Here is an 18,735-nt window from a genome sequence, read left to right as displayed (position 1 = left end):
CTAAAGGAAAATAAGCACTTGTGTTAAAAAATTGAGACAAAATGGGAAAATATTTTCTGCATAATTTAGTACATTATTACTATTATTATTATTATTATGCAAAGAGTTCATATGAATTACTAAGAACATGTAAGATGGCGGAAGATAACAAGGTAAGATGATAGCCAATTTACAAAAGAGATATTAACAAGTGTAAAGATAGCATTTAACCTCATTAATAAAGTACAAATTAAAACAATAATAATACACTGTTTTCATCTATCAAGGTAGAGGAGATTTTAAAACTATTTTCTAGGGTTACAGGGAATGTGATAAAAGGGTATTCTCATAGACCATGAGGGGAAATGTGAATTTGTAAAACCCTTTAAGAAGCAGTTTAGCAACAGACACAAGAATTATATTTCAGGGAATATGTAATTAGGTAACTAATTACAGAGAAGGGAAAACTACCCTACCGAAATGCTCCCTTTGGCATTATTTATAATCCTGGAAAAATTGAAAATTACCTAAATTCCTTAATTAAGAGAATGGTAAATTAGTTTATGGTATAGACATTGATGATATACTTTGAGTAATAGCTTGGAAAAATCTTTGTTATAATATTAAACCAAAAAAATAGAGAATTGGAGGTCTTATTTTTGCCTTTTATATTTAAGGGGGAAATTAAGCCTATGCATAGAGAACAAGACTAAGAGATTTATTGAGATATTGGGATTTATTGAGATATTGATAACAAATGTTTATCAGGATAGAAGGACTTTGAGGTTTTTTTTGTTTTTTGTTTTTCTGTTTTTTCAAATGTCATAAAATTAGTTTGTATTACCTAAAAAATGAAAAGAAAACTACATAAAATTATGAGGTTAATTTAACATATCAAATATAATTTGAGATGTCACACTAATTCAGGTGTGTTCATCCCAACGTTTACCTAAAAATTTATACAAATGATGAAGTGTAAGCATAGATTATCCAAGTATTCTGTGATTTAACTGCATCTTTGTTTCAGAGTGAAGTTTATTGACTTTCCAGTAAAATTGTGCCACTATCTTTTTTCCCCTTATTTTTGTCTTAAGACTGACTTCCAGAAAAGTAAAGTAATACTTTTTAAACAAAGGTGTAATCTCTGTTTTCCTTCTCAGTTTCGTAATTTAAATCATAATTAAATAGCTCACATCTACTCTCTTACTAGCAACATTTAATATCTTGATATACTGATTTAGTCTATTGTTTGGACTAATACATCTTCCCCTCATTTTAAGGTTATTCTGGTACAAGTTAATCCAGGGGAAGCATTTACAATAAGAAGAGAAGATGGACAGTTTCAGTGCATTACAGGTAAGAATGGTAATTTATTATTTGAGACAAGACTAAAATTTGTAACACATAAAAGTGTATATGCTTGGGATTTCTTCCTTTCCTTCTCACTAATTACCACACCAAGGCACAAACTCTGAATACTTTCGTGTACTTTTTGTACTGTTCTTCTTATGAGAATTTACCCATATCACCACCACCACTAGTCTATCCAAATACTTCCAGACTGAGCTGAGATCTGATCTTTAAAAGGTTTTTTATAAAATCTTTAGTAAGCATCACTTCCACAATGCTCACTAGCCACCACACACAGACAATGTTTGTGCCAAACAGAAATGTCTCCAGATATTATCAGATGTCCCCTGGAAGGCAAAATCGCCCCCTGTTGAAAACTACCACCCATGTGAAGATGAGAGCAATAAAAAGGTCACCAACTTTGGAATTAGAGAGCGTGGATTTAAATCCCGACTCTGCCACTTACTAGCTGTATGAACTTCTTCATGTAATTTAACCTCTGTCAGGTACATTTCTCAGCAGTAAAATTCCTATCCCTGTGAATAATAAGAGCACACCTCTTAGGACCATTGTGAGGGTTAACTAATATGCGTATAAAGCACTTTAAACCAGACCTGGCACCTATAAAGCACTCAGTAAGTGGTGATGATGGGTACTGTAATGGCGTTTAATAGAAAGTGACCCCCATCTCCTGTGAGACCTCAGAAGACCAATCGGGCCATTCAGTTAGGAAGAATGTACTTATAACATTTCTTCTAGTTAATATTATTTAAAGCCACTTAAATTTCATATGTTTAACTTGAAATGTTTATTTGGTCTCTCTAAGTTTTAAGCATTTTTATGGGCAGCTACCATTTCTTTGTATTCCCTTCAGTTCTTGGCCTTCCACGTCTTGGGTACCTAACTAATAGTTACTACTTTCTTATGAAAAGAACACATTAGAAGTAGGATGACCATGGAGTTCCCATTGTGGCTCAGTGGTTAACGAATCCAACAAGGAACCATGAGGTTGTAGGTTCAATCCCTGGCCTCGCTCAGTGGGTTATGGATCTGGCATTGCCGTGAGCTGTGGTGTAGGTTGCAGACGTGACTCGGATCCCGCATTGCTGTGGCTGTGGCATAGGCTGGCGGCTACTGCTCCAATTGGACCCCTAGCCTGGGAACCTCCATGTTCCGCGGGTGAGGCCCTAGAAAAGACAAAAAAAAAAAGAAGTAGGTGACAATATGCTTTATCATCCAAACTAGGATACTCTAAGAATGAAAGTGGACCCTTGCCATTGCTCCAAGATAATTGGTGTCAGCTAGATTGTTTCAGACACACCAGGACTTATGGTACCCACCCACCCCCAATTTAACCTGGGCTATCAAATCAATTTAATCAAAGAAGAAATAGACTTCTTTCTAGAGAAGCAGTTAGCTCAATAATTACAATGAAAACTTTTAGCCTGCCATCCAAACCTTACATGTCTTGGAGTTAGCACTTTCTCTAAGTTAATTTAAATCTTTTGAGCACCAGTTAATAGATAACTTCACAAATAGAAGAGTCCACATAAAAGCTTAAAAGAAATAAGATAGTTGAATTTATAAGCACTGTAATAAACTTTGCCTGTCTTGTTGGTTAGGTTTCCATAAAAGTAATTCCTTTTTTTTGGAGTTCCCTGGTGGCTCAGGAGGTTATGGTTCCATCCAGCATTGTTGCTATTGTGGCACAGATTCAGTCACTGGCCTGGGAACTTCTACATGCTGCAGGTGTGACCCAAAAATTTTTTTTTTCATTTTTATACTAGCTACTTCTTAGAATGTAAGTTTTAAGTAGAGCACACACCTTCGGTTATATGTACATCTCTTTTCAAATTGTTTTCAATAAATGTTTATGATGGCAATATTTTAAATAATATAACATTGGTGTTTTTCAAACACATCTGCAAATGAGAATATTCATTACTATTTTAGTGTGACTTAAAATGCAAATACACTCATCATTGCAATTGGATAACCAGACTTTGAATTTTAAATAACTTATATTTTAAAAGTCAATTTGTGGAGTTCCCATCATGGCGCAGTAGAAATGAATCCGACTAGGAACCATGAGGTTGCAGATTCGATCTCTGGCCTCACTCAGTGGGTTAAGGATCCGGCTTTGCCGTTAGCTGTGGTGTAGGCACAGATGTGGCTCGGATCTGGCGTTGCTGTGGCTGTGGTGTAGGCCGGTGGCTACAGCTCTGATGCAGCCTGGGAACTTCCATATGCTCCAAAAAGAAAAAAGAAAAAAAAAAAAAACATAAAAAGTCAATTTGTAATTGTAATTTGTAAATGCTCTCTCTCATAAAATCAGTTAAATTAATTTTTTGTGGCAATTACCCCTTCAATCAAGACCAAAAAAAAGCCTGTCTAGTTTATAATGTGCCTATAGTACTAAAAGTGTCCTAATAGTAGGAATTGACTACCATGTAAAGATATTTTTAAGCAGGGACATATTTCTTTGCTTCAGTAGAAAAGGAAGACACTTTTCTCCATACATTAGATTATAAGAGTGGAGATTTGTTTTAAAATTACTACTGGGCAGAGTTTCAAAAACAGGAAAGGTTAGGGGAACCATGTAGAAAGTACAAAGCTCTCCCCTCTTTATGTTTTTGTTTATCCAAAATTAAAAGATGGTATATGTATGGTAGTGAACTAGAGACTAGTTGAAGTCTTTGTAAAGATCAGTGTGCCCTCCAAGCAGAAGACAGTGCAAGAAAAGACTAGGACTGCTGGAGCTCATCCTCTCCTCCTTTTTCTTGCTCTTTGCCTTCACGTGACAATCATCTTGATCTAGACCTAGAGCTCGGTAAAAAGGAAGAGTGTAAGTAGAAGTGGAGAAATGTATAAGCAGCATATGAGAAAGAGACAGTCTTAAGGAGGAAAATCACATGCCAGTGAAACAGAAAAATAGGGTCCCTAAGGCCATCAAGTTAGGAAAACTTTTCTCTTCACAGCCACTATACTAGTAAAAGAAAACCTCTATCATAAAGCCTAAAGAATTGAGATAAATCTAATATAAATTAATAAGCATTTGAATTAAAGACTGTTCTTTTTAAAGTAGTTTTACTACCTATCAAGAATTTATACTAACAAAAACTAAGTTAAAGAATCACAGAGAACATTACAGATATAAATAATCCTCATTTTATTGGAGGTTCAGAATTTGTGTGTTACAGTCAGTTATGGGCAAAGCTCAACATACGTACTCCCCCCCCCCAGTAGCATACTGCTGGAATAGACAAATTGCTAATATTTTTTTCATGAATGTACTAAGCCTCTGCTGAGGTATACTGTGCCAGCTGCAAGGGAGTCAAAGAAAACCATGACACAGTTCCTGCCATTGAAGAACGCAGTGTAATAGGAGAAAAGGGGGGAAATTAACAATTGTATCACAATATAAAAAGAACCATTAGAGATATGCATGGGGTGTTATGGGCACATAGGAGAGCTTAATCACAGAGTAATTATGTGGAGGAAGGGGACTCTTCAAAGAAAATGTGACACATGTCCTGTTTTTAAGGAACATAGTAGTTGGCCAAATGGACAGAGGGGTCTCAAGAAAGCATTTTAGGCAGAGGGAACAGCATACAAAAGCAACAGAAGGAAAGAACAACGTATTTGGATAACTGCAGAGAGATTGGAATTGCTAGAAAGTTGTGTAAAAGGGGTTTAGACAGAGAGGAATCTGAAAATATAGTCAGCTCTTGAAATGGCCTGACTGCCAGACCAAGAACTTTGTTATAAAAGGGAGGAAGAACTCTTGAAGGAGATTATGCAAAAGAAGTGACATCCAGTTTATAGTTTTGGGAAAGATCAGTGATGTTTTCCAGTTCTTTTAATATATAGTCACCTGTTAACCTGCAACTCTTCCTACTTCAAATCTAATGTAACAAATATTCAAATCAGATGTTAACAAGTATTCTTTTAAATGCACTGCATAGTTTCTCTCTCTTCTCTCCACCCCTAAAAAAAGAAGAAAAAATGAAATAAATTGTTATGGGTCAGAAAGGAGGACTTTTCAATATTTGTTTTTTAAAATATGTTTTACATTTATAATGAGAATAATGTACTTTGTTTATTTGATTGTTTTTTATTGTTCCATACCATTCTTTCCAAGTCTAATAAAAGATCCTATGTCTCTCTGTCCTTAAGCTTTGCCTTATCTCATGTCCTTTTAGACAGTGCCCAACTCTTAAATATCTAAAAGTATAGTTCCCTGCCTTTTATCACTCTTCCGTTTGCCATTCTGCTCTTTGGTTAGGCTTATTTTTACTACCTAATTCTAATATATACCTCATTTTTGCGCTCTTAACACCATTGTTAATTGGTTTTAGCACAAATACATTATTACTTTTGAAATTGGAGTACTGTTTTGAATCTCTGTGGGTTTTTTTCCACTAAGTTATTTTGAAACATCTAACAACTTGATGTTTTTTTTTTAGCGAAGTGCAATGATAGCATGTCCAGATATTATCTTATATAATAAGTATTATAAAAATTCATTTTGCCTGGTAGTTGTATACAGAAATGTAAAAATTTATTAACTGAAAAATCTTAAGGCTTATTATTAATATATTTTTGTAACAAGTGCTAAAGACTGCCCTTCCTAGTTTTGTTTTGTGGAGAGGTATACAGAATAGAGAATTAGCCAAAATTTCTGAATTTGGATTACTGGTAAGGTCCTAGAAGCATATTTTATAGAGAATATGTGGTGGATCTTAAGATTCCTGGTACAGAGCTGCCTTCCTGGCATTAAATTGGTATCCATCCTTCATATGTCATCTGTTCCATGAAGTGTTTGTAGACAAGATCTTTCTTCGTTTTCTCTCTTCTTCTCCGCGTGGGACCCACATACAGGTCATTGAGGAAAGAAATAAAGTTTTACATATAGTTTGTAGTCCTGGTACCTTGCATAGCATCCAGCACATAGAGAATGCTTAATAAATGTTTCGTTAAGTTGACTGAGAAAAAAAAAAACTCACCTTTCTTGAGCATTTGTATATGCCAAGCAAATAGAGTCTGTATAGACCATTTTATCTAAAAATCCTACTTATTGAGAGGCAGATTTCTTTTTTTTTTCCCCTTCTTTTCTTCCAAGACATCTCAAAATTAATAAATAGGACTAAAGAATAAGAATTTGTGGTTAAGAATAAGCATCTAATGGTTTTGCATTGTTACAGCACTTCTGTGGTGAGACTGCATGCAAGATGGAAAGTTACATTAAAAAAAAAAAAAAAAGACCTAGGAGTTCTTTGGTGATCTAGTGGTTAGGATTTGGCACTTTCACCACTGTGGCCTGGGTTCAGTCCAGGATCTGGAACTGAGATCTGACATCAAGCCACCGCATGCCATGGCAAAAAAAAAAAAAAAAAAAAAAAAATACCAGCTTATGCTTATACTTTTTATATGCCCTGGCCCCTTCAAATGATTTTTATATGCCCTGGCCCCTTCTACTGTATTAGATGTGTATTAGAGTTCCTCTTAAAAACTGACTCAAGAATTTCCCATCGTGGCTCGGTGGGTTAAGAACCCATATCCATGAGGATATGGGTTTGATCCCTGGCCTTGCTCAGTAGGTTAAGGATCCGGCGCTGCCGTGAGCTGTGGTGTAGGTCGCAGATACATCTTGCATCCCGTGTTGCTGTAGCTATGGCATAGGCTGGCAGCTGCAGGTCCGATTCAACCCCTACCTAGCTTGTGCGTTTCCATATGCTGCTGGTGCGGCCCTAAAAAGAAAAAAGAAAACTGACTCAGTCACAAAAGTTTATTGCAGTGATATTGAGACTCCCTCTCTTCTTCCCTTTCCTTCCTAGCACTTAAGTCCTAAAGCCATTAGGTGGGGCAGAACTCTGTAGACGCTTGTCTTAGTCCCTTAGGGCTACCATAACAATACCATGGACTGGGTGGCTTATAAACCATGTAAATATATTTCTCACAGTGCTAAAGGCTCAGGTCCAAGATCATGGTGACAGCATGTTCAGGTTCTGGTGAGAGCCCTTTTGCCACTTGCAAACTGCTGACTCTCACTCTAACCTCACATGGTAGTAGGGATAAGGGAGCTCTCTGAGGTCTCTTCTAAGAGCACTAATCCCACTCTGAGGGCTCTACCCTCGTGTCCTTATCACCTCCCAAAGACTTTACCACTTAATACCAGCACATTGGTGTTAGGGTTTCAGTATATGAATGGGGGGGGGGGGGGACGCAGACATTCAATCTGTGGCAGCATTGCACTGGAGGAGCTGCAGTGCTGCAGAGTGGGATATCAGAGCTAAATTCGGGGAGACGTTCCATCACATCTGCCTAGTGTAAAGAGTCAGACAGTAAGGAAGGGACGCACACAGCGACATGGCCTGCTATGTGGATTCAGAGCCTAAACAGGCTGAGGAAGGCATCCTGAAGAAGGAGTGGCCTGGTGTGGGGTGTAAGACTCTCTGCAGGATGAGGAGATCCTCATTTGGGGTGGCCCAGCATGTGGAATCCGTGCCTGTTTAAGGTAAGGACATGCACCTGAGAGAGCAACCTGATGTAGGGAGTCACAGCTCAGACAGGGAGGAGCCATCTCTGTGGAGGGGTAGCCTGACATGATGACGGGTGGTTGGAGCCCCAGGGAAGGTTACATCACTCCCATGCTGAGGGTGGTCTGGAGTGGAAGGTTAGAGCTTGAGTTACGTAAAAGGCTATCCACACAGAAAAGAGCCTACTGTTTAGTGGGGAGGGCATCTGACAAGAGAGCAGCCTGGCATGGGCTGTTGCAGCCCCAGCCGGGCGATGAAAGTGTCCATTTGGTGGAGGCAGTCATCAAGTCTGAGTCCTGGAGCTATGAGAGCGGTGATTTGGCTTGAAGAGTCAGAGCCCAAATGAGGTCACGAGGATGTTGTCTACATGGGAGATAGAGAATGGAGTCCAGCAAGGAGAATCAGATCCTGAGCATGTGAGGAGGGAATCCTCATGGCAGGCCAGGTGGTACCAGAGCCCAAAGAAGCCCCCATCCACACTTGAGGGGCATCTCAGCATAGCATAGGAAACAAGAGTCTCAGTGAGAAGAGGAAGATATCCTCACAGAGGACTGGCCTGGTATGGATCAGAGCCACCTTTCTGGCGGACAGAACTTAGACTAACAGATGAGAGTTACAGGGAAGCAAATTTTGAGTCACAGGGAAGAACTGTCTAACAATTATGACTGTGTAAGAGTGAAGACATTGCTTTCTTATACCTGAGTCCCATCATTATGTGTTCTCAGTTACTGATTGAATGATATTATAAAAGTAATTCTTGCATAGTAAAAGAATTTTGAATGCAAGTTCCAACATTCATTCTAACTAAAGATTCTTTGATTCCAAAATAACCTGTTAATTAAACTGAGATATCCATAATTACTTTTAGAAATGAGTACTTTGAATGAGAGTCTTAAATTTAACAAGTATATCTGTGTACAGGCACAGGCACATTTCATAGAGTAATCAAGCTAGTGAATAGTTATTGCTCTTAATAGACCTATAAACAGTATGCCAAATAGCTGATTTACTAATCCACATTCCTAATAAAATAAACACTTGTGAAAGAAACTTCCACTAAAACTTCTATATCTTGTAAGGGTAGAAACAGTGATGCTGTCTTTATTTTGATATATAAAACCTTACTTAACAAGAGTGTTTAGAGAATATTAGCTTCCTTCTGTTTTGTTTCCTTAACTGCAAAAAATGTCTCTTTTCATTGTTGGTTCTCTGTGCTAAAACAGTGCCTTTGTTTAGTAGGCATGCTGTTGATATTTATTAAAATAATTGCTTAAATATTTTAAAGTATATTGGCATACTTGTTTGCCTTGGTAACTACAACATACTGAAAATATACTTTTAAACTTAGGGATATTTTAGTGCCTCAGAGTAGTCAATGTGAGCACCAGGTAAGATTGTAGAGTAATATGAAAATTTTAGTTTTAAAATGTTAAAAAAAAAAAAAAGCCTAGTTAATCATTTGGCCAGATCCTGGATTTCTGCCTATTTTCTATTCTTTTCTTTCTTTTTTTTTTTTTTTTCTTTTCTTTTTTTTTTTTTTTTTTTTTCCTGTCTCTTTAGGGCCACACCTGTGGCATATGGAAATTCTCAGGCTAGGGGTCTAATACAAGCTGCAGCTGCCAGCCACAGCCACAGCCACGCAGGGTTTGAGCTGCCTCTGCGACCTACACCACAGCTCGTGGCAACGCCAGATCCTTAACCCACTGAGTGAAGCCAGGCATCCAACCTGCATCCTCATGGATGCTAGCTGGGTTCGTTGCTACTGAGCCACAACGGGAACTCCTTTGCCTGTTTTCTTATGATTTGACTTTCATGTGTAGAAGAGTTGTTGTAGTGAATTCAGGTTTGTTGAAAAGTATTAACCTTTGTTTTTTCGTATCTCCCCTTAGTTAGGGAAGTCAGTAACCCAACTGGCTATCCCAGAGTATGCTGATTCTGAGCCCCCTCACCCACTAGAGTTTGTATGACCTCGAAATCTTCCTTGCTTTCCCTTTTGCTTCCAAATGTCTTTGACCAGCTTCTTAGCAGTTACTGATTTTTCGCCATTGGTATCTCATATCTCTTTTCCATCTGCCAGTGGGAGGTTGTTGGGTCCTTGTTGCTTCTACTGTCACCTCATTCAAGGCATGACTGGTGCTATTGCTTGTGGGGCAGTTATTATCAGCACCTCTGTTGCTGTTTTTCTTCTCCTCACCACTGCTACTGTTTGTCACTACTTTTCTGCTCTGTCTCCTCATGCACCTGAGTCTGACTCTTCCTGATGTTATAGTGGTTTGTGAAGTTAAAGGAAGTTTTTCTCCACCAGTAAGTACCGCTCTGTCCTTCTCTGTGTGTTTTGGGAAGATGGTGAGTATAACCCCACATGCCTGTCCTCCCTCCTGTAATTGGTCTACTCTTTCACATTTACCATCTTCTCTACAGAACATTTTATTAGCAAGTCTCCTCCTAGACTGAGCCAGATGACTTTCAGGTCCTTAATAAAACAATATTTTGTTACATACTTATGTGTATACATTAATCCCAGTTCTGTTACTGAGAGTGAGTTCTCTGCACTCCAAAAGTTTGAGCCCCTGATCTTGCTCTTCTCTGTATTCTAGTCTGAATCTTTATGCTCATCAGATCTAATCAAATCCCTTTTCTCCCAGAATGTCTTTGTTGGGGATGAGAGAGGAAGGTTGAGTTTTCATGCAAGTAGGACTCCTAGTGACCTGTTCTGATATTCTGGAATCCCTGAGACACGTATGCAAACTACAACTCAGGCCCCATGAATCTTGTTAGATATGTCAGCTCTTTGATATTAAAAATACCTTTGCAATTTATTAGAGGTTAAATGTCTGTTGTTTTATATATCAAGATCACTGCATTTTTTGCTATAGTTACTGTAACTAGCAGTATGAAATAGAACTTTTCTTCCTAAATTCACAATAAAACTTTAAAGAAATAACAAAATATGTGAATTAATTAATGGTGTGTTTTCAAAGTACAAGTTTGGGAATAAGTCAACTTGGATTCTAGGACCAGTGGGTGGGAGTTAGAAGAAAACAGATTTAGCTCAATATAAGGAATAACTTTGTAATAAACAGAACTGTTCAAAGAGGCTCAAGAACAATCAGTTTCCCATCTGCCTTTGCAGGTGGTAATGCCTATGTGGACTCCTCACTTGATGGTGCCATTAGGAGGTCTAATTTCTTTTCAGTGGATGGTTGAAGTTGATGCCTTTTTTTTTTTTTTTTTTTTTTTTTTTTTTTTTTTTGAAATAAGGCCATACTTGTGGCATACGAAGGTTCCCAGGCTAGGGGTCAAATCAGAGCTACAGCTGCTGGCCTATGCCACAGCAGTGCTGGATTCTTTAACCCATTGAGTGGGGCCAAGGGTTGAACCTGTGTCCTCATGGATACTAGTTGAATTCCTTACCACTGAGCCACAAAGGGAACTCCTAGAGTTGATGCCTTTTGAGGTTCTTCACAAATCTAAAATTTTATGATTCTGTATCCTTGGGTAGATTACTTAAATGTCATTATTTTGCATGGATATATACATATATATGAAATTCACATGGGCTAGTGTGAATTAGAGTCAAGAATTTTCCACCAGCTGTCAAGTTTTTAGGTATTCATAATATGCTAATATCTTATGACATATCTTACATATATTTTAACAAGTAGATCAGTAGTCTAAGAATTTTTATAAGACCACTGATTATCTTTGGACAAAACAGCTTATTACTACAAGTCTGACTGAACTTAATGAATTTCTTTAGGGACTACAGGAATTATAAGTAACTTAAGTCAAGATTATATGTAGGAGTTCCCCTCGTGGCTCAGTGGAAACGAACCTGACTAGTATCCATGAGGATGCGGGTTCAATCCCTGGCTTCACTCAGTGGGTTATGGATCCATCATTGCCATGAGCTGTGGTATAGGTTGTCTACATGGCTCGGATCCTGTGTTGCTCTGGCTCTGGTGTAGACTGGCAACTGTAGCTCAGATTAGACCCCTAGCCTGGGAACTTCTATATGCCGTGGTGCAGCCCTAAAAAGCAAAATTAAAAAAAAAAAAAAAAGATTGTATGTAGTAGATTCTCATTCTCCGTATGAGTAGCCATTATTTACTTTTTTCATAATTTAGCAAAATAAACATGGAGAAGTTATATCCTTTATTCATTACTTAGTCTTAACCACTCTTAGAAAATGCTATAAAAGCATAGGTAACTTTTTCATACTGGTAGAAATCACATTATGATATGAAAAAGTTTACCCTTTATGTTTTCTCCTTCTCAGGTAGAAATATCATTTCTACCTGTGGAGAGGCTCAAAATACTTGTTTTGAAACATTAATGAGTCTTATTTGTGAAAATGAATCATAATAGATTATCCATTCATAAATTCAGCCCATTGTATGTTAAGTGAATGACTAGGACTCATCCTAAGTACATTGCGTAGTAGTCCCTAAACACTATTAAATGTTACTTTTCAAGAGAAACCATGTTATATATGACTTAGTTAAGAGAAAATTGCGACATTTATACTAAAAAGGCAAATACAGGCAAATTGTCATCAGTTCTTTGTGTTCCTAATGAATGATGTATCACTGTTAAAGTTATTCTCTTAGAAATAGGAAATACAAACCAATTTAGTGAGTTTTGTTAAAATAAGTGATAAAAATCTCAATTTAAAAAAAAAATTTAATGAGTGGTGATGGCAAAAGGGAAATTAAGACCCAGAAATATAATTGTGTATGCTAGCTTGTATTAACTTTTCAGCAAATATTTATAAACCTGTTGCATACTTTTTATATTGATTAGAAACTAAAATGGACCTATCAGGATCTATACTTTCTCTGAACTGGCCTCACGACATGGTATTTTATTAACTAAGCAAATATTAACTAACATTTTATGAATATAAAATGTTTGTTTGAAGTGTAATTCTCTCTGCCTTTCAATTGATCCTTTTTTCCCTTTTGGGAAAGAAGCTGTCTATCAAAGGTAGGTAAGAGCTGGAAAATGAGGAAGGTAGAAAAATAGATTGATTTAAAATGGAAAGATTAAATAATTTTAAAGGCAAGAAAGAAAAATGTTGTAGCTGCTTTAAATAATTAGGAGAGTCAGAAGTAAAAGAAGAGCTAAAGGATCTTTATTTTAAGCAGATATTAAACTAATAACGCTTAAAATTACATATCTAGTACAGTTACTGTTTAATTTGGTTGTTAAAGCTCCCTTTTGAATGCATAATACTAAACAGTTCTACAATAAGTATGTCTCAGTAAAAGAAAAGAGTAACATGTTTTTGTGAGGGGGAGTTTCATTCATTTTCAAAAATAAATGACCATTCACATGGTCAGGTTTTATTTTTTTTTTTAAGTGGTGGTTATATTTCTAGGTAATGGATAGAAAATTAGAAATAATCTATTTTCTAAGAATAATTTACTCTCTGTTCTTAATCTCAGATATTTGGATCTTCCTAGATTGTTAACATTGGATTTTTATTAGAATCAAATTTTCTGAAGGCCTTTGATTGGAATTAATATCATTACTTGTTTGCTTAAGTTAAAGTTAGCCTAATAGATATAGGCTATACCATTCAGATTTCTTTAAGGTTTTGAATTTTTTATCTTTTATATCTGAAACAATTAAGGAAATGTGCAGATATAATGAAGTCTATTCCTGGAACTATATAGGCATTCAATAAATAGAATTTGTTCATTGAATAAATGATCTCAGTAAATATTTACATGAAACATAACTAAACTCTATTTTTCTACTACCTATGTCTGTCCCTGAAATACTTCTTTTAAAATTCCATTTAATCATGAAATGACCTAGAAATGGAGGCCAAAAGGATTGTGTTTTGGCTTTATACCATTCATCTTGACTCTAGAATTCTCATAGTGTGGGGAAATAATTCATAACAATAGTAACCATGGTGATCATATACTACTACTATTTCTGGAAAATTACTCTGTCACATTCTTGTCAAGGTCACTAGTAACCTCTGCGTTGCCGAAATGACTGGTCTTGTTTCTCATCCTACTTAACCTCTCAAGCAGCATTTGACATAGAGTATCATTCCTTCTCTGAACACTGTTGTCTTACTTCTGTAGTTTACATATTCTCTTGGTTTTTCTCCTGTTTCACTGGCAACTTCTCCTTGGTCTTTTTCAGTATGTATTAAGATTTAAGTTCAAAAGTATATAGCATATGGGAGTTCCCATTGTGGCTCAGCAATAAGGAACCTGACTAGTATCCATGAGGATGTGGGTTTGATCTCCAGCCTGGCTCAGTGGGTTAGGGATCTGGCGTTGCTGTGAGCTGTAGTGTAGGCTGCAGACATGTCTTGGATCTGGTGTTGCTGTGGCTGTGGTGTAGACCAACAGCTGCAGTTCCAATTCGACCCCTAGCCTGGGAACTTCCATATGCAGCAGGTGTGGCCCTAAAAAGAAAAAAAAAGTTTGTAGCAGATAAGTCAAAAAGAAAAAGAAAACAACCAGTCACAAAAAGACAAATACCATATGATTCCTTTTAAAGTAGTCAAATTCATAGAGATAGAAAGACTAATGATTGCTAGGGATCAGGGGAAAATGAGGAGTTGTTTAATGAGTATAGTTTCAGTTTTGAAAGATGATAAAAGTTGGAAGGTGGTGATGGTTACACAACAATGTGATTATTTAACCACAATCTTAAAAAATAAATTTTAAAATTTTATTTTTGTTTTTAACTAAAAAAAAATAGTGTGAAGGACAGACCTGAAGCCAGAGTGTAAATGATGTGGTAGGCAGAATTCTAAAATGACCGTTAAGATCCTCGCCCCCTATTGCACACACTGTACATATTTCCTGGGACTATGGTTATAATGAATTTTACTTCCATGATTGGGTTACATTGTATGATGCAGTTGAATTTTAAGAAAGAAAGATGGTCTGGAGTGAAGCTCACCTAACCAAGTGAGCCCTTAAAAAGGGACTGCACTCTTCTGGAAGTAAGAGATTCAGGACGGGGCCACATGGCAAGGAATGTGGGTGGCCTCTAGGACTTGAAAGACAGCCAGCAAGGAAATGAGGATCTTAGTCCTACAGCTACACAACTACAAGAATCTGAATTCTGCCACAACCATGTGAGCTTAGAAGAGGACTCCAGCCTCCAAATGAGAACACACCCTAGCCAATACTTTGATTTTCACTTTTCGAGACTCTGAGTTAAGAACTCAGTCCATATTATGCCTGGACTTATGAACTATAGAACTGTGAGTTAATAAATGGGTGTTTTTTAAAACCATTAAGTTTGTGCAAATGTTACACAGCAGTGGAGTTCTTTGCCCCATAGTTAATAAAGGGACCCAGGCTACTTTTCAGGTGTTTTGTTTTGTTTTTTTTTTAAGTGTAGTTGATTTACAGTGTTGTTCCAATTTCTGCTGTTTAGCAAAGGGACCTAGTCATACATATGTATACATTCCCTTTCTTATATTATCTCCTATCACCATCTGTGCCAAGCAAGTGGACATAGTTCCCTGTGCTATACAGCAGGATCTCATTGCTTATCCATTCCAAATTGAATAGTTTGCATCTACTCACCCCAAACTCCCAGTCCATCCCACTCCCTCCCCACTGCTGTGGCAGCCACAAGTCTGCTCTCCATGTCTGTGAGTCTGTTTCTTTTTTGTAGATAGGTGCTTTTGTGCCATAATTTAGATTGCACTTGTAAGTGATACCATATGGTATTTTTTGTCTTTCTCTTTCTGACTTATTTCACTTAGTATGAAAATCTCTATTTGCATCCATGTTGCTGCAAATGGCATTATTTTGTTCTCTTTATGGCTGAGTAGTATTCCACTGTCGATGGACATTTAGGTCACTTCCATTTCTTGCCTGTTGTAAATAGTGGGTTCATATAGCTTTTTGAGTTGTAATTTTATCTGAATATATGCCTAGGAGTGGAACTGCTGGAGCATATGGTTAGTTCTGTATTTAGTTTTCTGAGGAAACCTCCATACTGTTTTCCATAGTGGTTGTACCAGTTTACATACCAGCAGTGTAGGAAGGTTCCCTTTTCTCCATGCCCTCTCCAGTATTTGTTATTTGTAGACTTATTAATGATGGCCCTTCTGACTGAAGTGAGGTACTACCTCATTGTAGTTTCAATTTGCATTTCTCTACTAATTAGTGATGTTGAGCATCTTTTCATATGCCTCTGGCCATCTCTATGTCTTCTTTGGAGAAATGTCTCTTTAGGTCTTCTGCCCATTTTTCAGTTGGGTTGTTTGGGAGTTCCCGTCGTGATACAGCAGAAACGAATCCAACTAGGAACCATGAGGTTGTAGGTTCGATCCCTGGCCTCGCTCAATGGGTTAAGAATCCAGCATTGCTGTGAGCTGTGGTATATAGGTCACAGATGCAGCTCAGATCTGGTATTGCTGTGGCTGTCGGGTAGGCCAGCAGCTGTAGCTCTGATTCGACCCCTCGCCTGGGAACCTCCACATGCCATGGGTGCAGCCCTAAAAAGCAAAAAAAAAAAAAAAAAAAAAAAAAAAAGAAAGAAAAAAAGAAAATTGCGTTGTTTGGGGTTTTTTGCTATTGAGTTGTATGAGTTGTTTGTATATCTTGGAGATTAAGCCCTTGTCAGTTGCATCATTTGCAACTGTTTTCTACTAATTTATAGGTTGTCATTTTAGTTTTTTAATGATTTCCTTTGCTGTGCAAAAGCTTGCAGGTTTTATTAGGTCCCATTGGTTTGTTTTTGTTTTTATTTCTATTGCCTTGGGAGACTGAGCTAGGTAACATTTGTATGGTTTATGTCAGAATATTTTGCCTATATTCTCTTCTAGGAGTTTTATGTTGTCTTGGGTTTAAGTCTTTAAGCCATTTTGAGTTTCTTTTTTGTGTGGTGTGAGTGTGTTCTAGTTTCACTGATGTCCATGCAGCTGTCCAGTTTTGCCAGCACCACTTTCTGAAGAAACTTTTTCCCATTTTATATTCTTGCCTCCTTTGTCAAAGATTAATTGGCTGTAGGAGTCTGGGTTCATTTCTGGGCTCCGTATTCTGTTCCATTGGTCCCTATGTCTGTTTTTGTCGAAGTACCACGCCGTCTTAATTACTGTACCTTGGTAATATTGTCTGAAGCCTGGGAGAGTTGTGCCTCCTACTTTGTTCCTCCACACACACCCCAGGATTGCTTTGGCAATTCTGGGTCTCTTATGGTTCTATACAAATTTTCGTACTGTTTGTTCTACTTCTCTGAAAAATGTCGTGGATAATTTGATAGTGATAGCATTAAGTCTGTAGATTGCTTTGATTAGTATGGCCACTTTAACAATATTAATTCTTCCAGTTCAGGAGCATGAGATGTCTTTCCATTTCTTTGAATCCTCTTTAATTTCCTTGATTAATTCTTTATAGTTCTCGGCATATGATCTTTTGCCTCCTTGGTTAGATGTATTCCTAGGCTTCGAGGCTTCCTCTCAGTCCTGGCTGATCTCCCAATCAGTTAGGTCGTCCCCCAGTGTGCGGATTCCCTTCTTCTTTCACAGCTCCCTCGCAGGAGTGCTATTCTATACTGATTCCTTTTTTTCCTTTCCCTCCCCACCCCTCCTCTCCCCTTCCTTCGCTTCCTTCCTGTCCCCATTCCTCCCCTCCCCTCCCCTTTCTTCCCTCCCTTCCCCTCCCCATTCCTCCCCTCCCCTCCCTTTTCCTCCCCTTCCCCTCCCCTCTCTCTTTTTTCCCTTTTGTTCTACCCAGTTATGTGGAGGGTTTCTTCACCTTTTTGGAGGTCTGAGGTCTTCTGCCAGCGTTCAGTTGATGTTCTATGAGAATCGTTCTTCCTGCAGATGGTTTTGGGGTTTTTTTTTCCCCCTTTTTTGATGTGGGAGAAGGTATACCCCACATCCTACTCCTCCACAATCTTGATCCCGCTTCTGTTTTTTACTTTTTACCTCCCAAAATGGAAGATTAAAAAGTTTTATTGGAGTCCCCTTGTGAGGAACAGCAGTTTAAGGATCCAGCATTGTCACTACAGTGGCTTGGGTCACTGCTATAACACAGGTTCAGTCCCTGGCCTGGGAACTACCATATGCTCCAGGCACAGCACACACACACACCCCCAAAAAAAAACAGGTTTTATTAATTGGTAGCTTGATTTAATCAGGATTTGAATCTTGAAGGCTTTTTATTTGATGATACTTTATTAAGGATATCAACAGAATTAGCTCTTTTTGTAAGGAAAGATATTTCTTTTCATGAATATATATGCATCAAAAATAATTTGAGCACATCTCTTTCAAGTGCCTGCCCCTATATGGTAGGATTACAGGAGTCTTTTTCTTTCTTTATTTTCTGTATAATTTTAATAATTTTGGCAAATATCAGTTGCTTAAATAATCATATAAATGTTATTTTAAGCCTTTTAAAATTTAGCCCCAATTAAATTTTGTAAAATTTATAGATTTTTTTCCTTAGGCTGAGACCCTAAGCTCATTAGGGAAGTGGTGGACCATACAGTGTATTTTGGTGCAGATAAGTGGATTTTTTTTAACTAGTAAAAACTTTTAAAATGGGACATACCAAGCTTCTAAGTACATAATAGCAGTCTGACAATTTTTGAAATCAAGGGGGTGGAAAAAAAATGTGTAAATTTGATACTGTAATTTAGAGCTAGCTCAAAGAATTTTGACATTCAGAAGGGCACATAAGAAATCCAGAGGAGGGGAAACAAAACAAAACAAAACCTTAGATGTTGAGATTTTTGTCAATCCTGGTTTAAAAATAAAAACCAGACTCTAAAGTTAGCCTCAGTAGGTGAATCTACTGGTGAGAAGAGCAACTGAATTACTAATACAGAAATTTACCTTATTTTAGCCTTACAGTAACTGCAACCACAG

At 37.4% G+C, this 18,735-nt stretch overlaps 2 protein-coding genes across 14 annotated transcripts in view; one reads left to right on the top strand and one right to left on the bottom strand.

Annotated features, from left to right (window-relative positions):
- Positions 1 to 18,735, bottom strand: part of CAB39L (calcium binding protein 39 like) — a 722,245-nt gene that overhangs the window by 351,302 nt on the left and 352,208 nt on the right. The gene's annotated exons all lie outside the window — the stretch shown is intronic.
- Positions 1 to 18,735, top strand: part of FNDC3A (fibronectin type III domain containing 3A) — a 193,726-nt gene that overhangs the window by 91,445 nt on the left and 83,546 nt on the right. For 10 of the 12 annotated variants that reach the window (XR_014819346.1, XR_014819347.1, XM_021065328.2 and 7 more), the window contains one exon: positions 1,260 to 1,335. Coding sequence is in view for 8 of the 12 variants with exons in the window: in XM_021065328.2 (XP_020920987.1) it covers positions 1,260 to 1,335 (76 nt within the window). In the remaining 4 variants the exon portion in view is untranslated. Of the gene's footprint in view, positions 1 to 1,189; positions 1,336 to 18,735 lie in introns of all 12 variants that reach the window. The other 2 variants (XM_084981599.1, XM_084981600.1) reach the window with 1 other exon arrangement.

The sequence above is a fragment of the Sus scrofa genome, chromosome 11 (assembly GCF_054392235.1).
Source record: "Sus scrofa isolate SSC_HxYL_T2T_F1_AM1 chromosome 11, Sscrofa_HxYL_maternal_Yorkshire_Landrace_v2.0, whole genome shotgun sequence".
Lineage (NCBI taxonomy): Eukaryota > Metazoa > Chordata > Mammalia > Artiodactyla > Suidae > Sus > Sus scrofa.
This window is presented reverse-complemented; position numbering and strand designations above follow the sequence as displayed.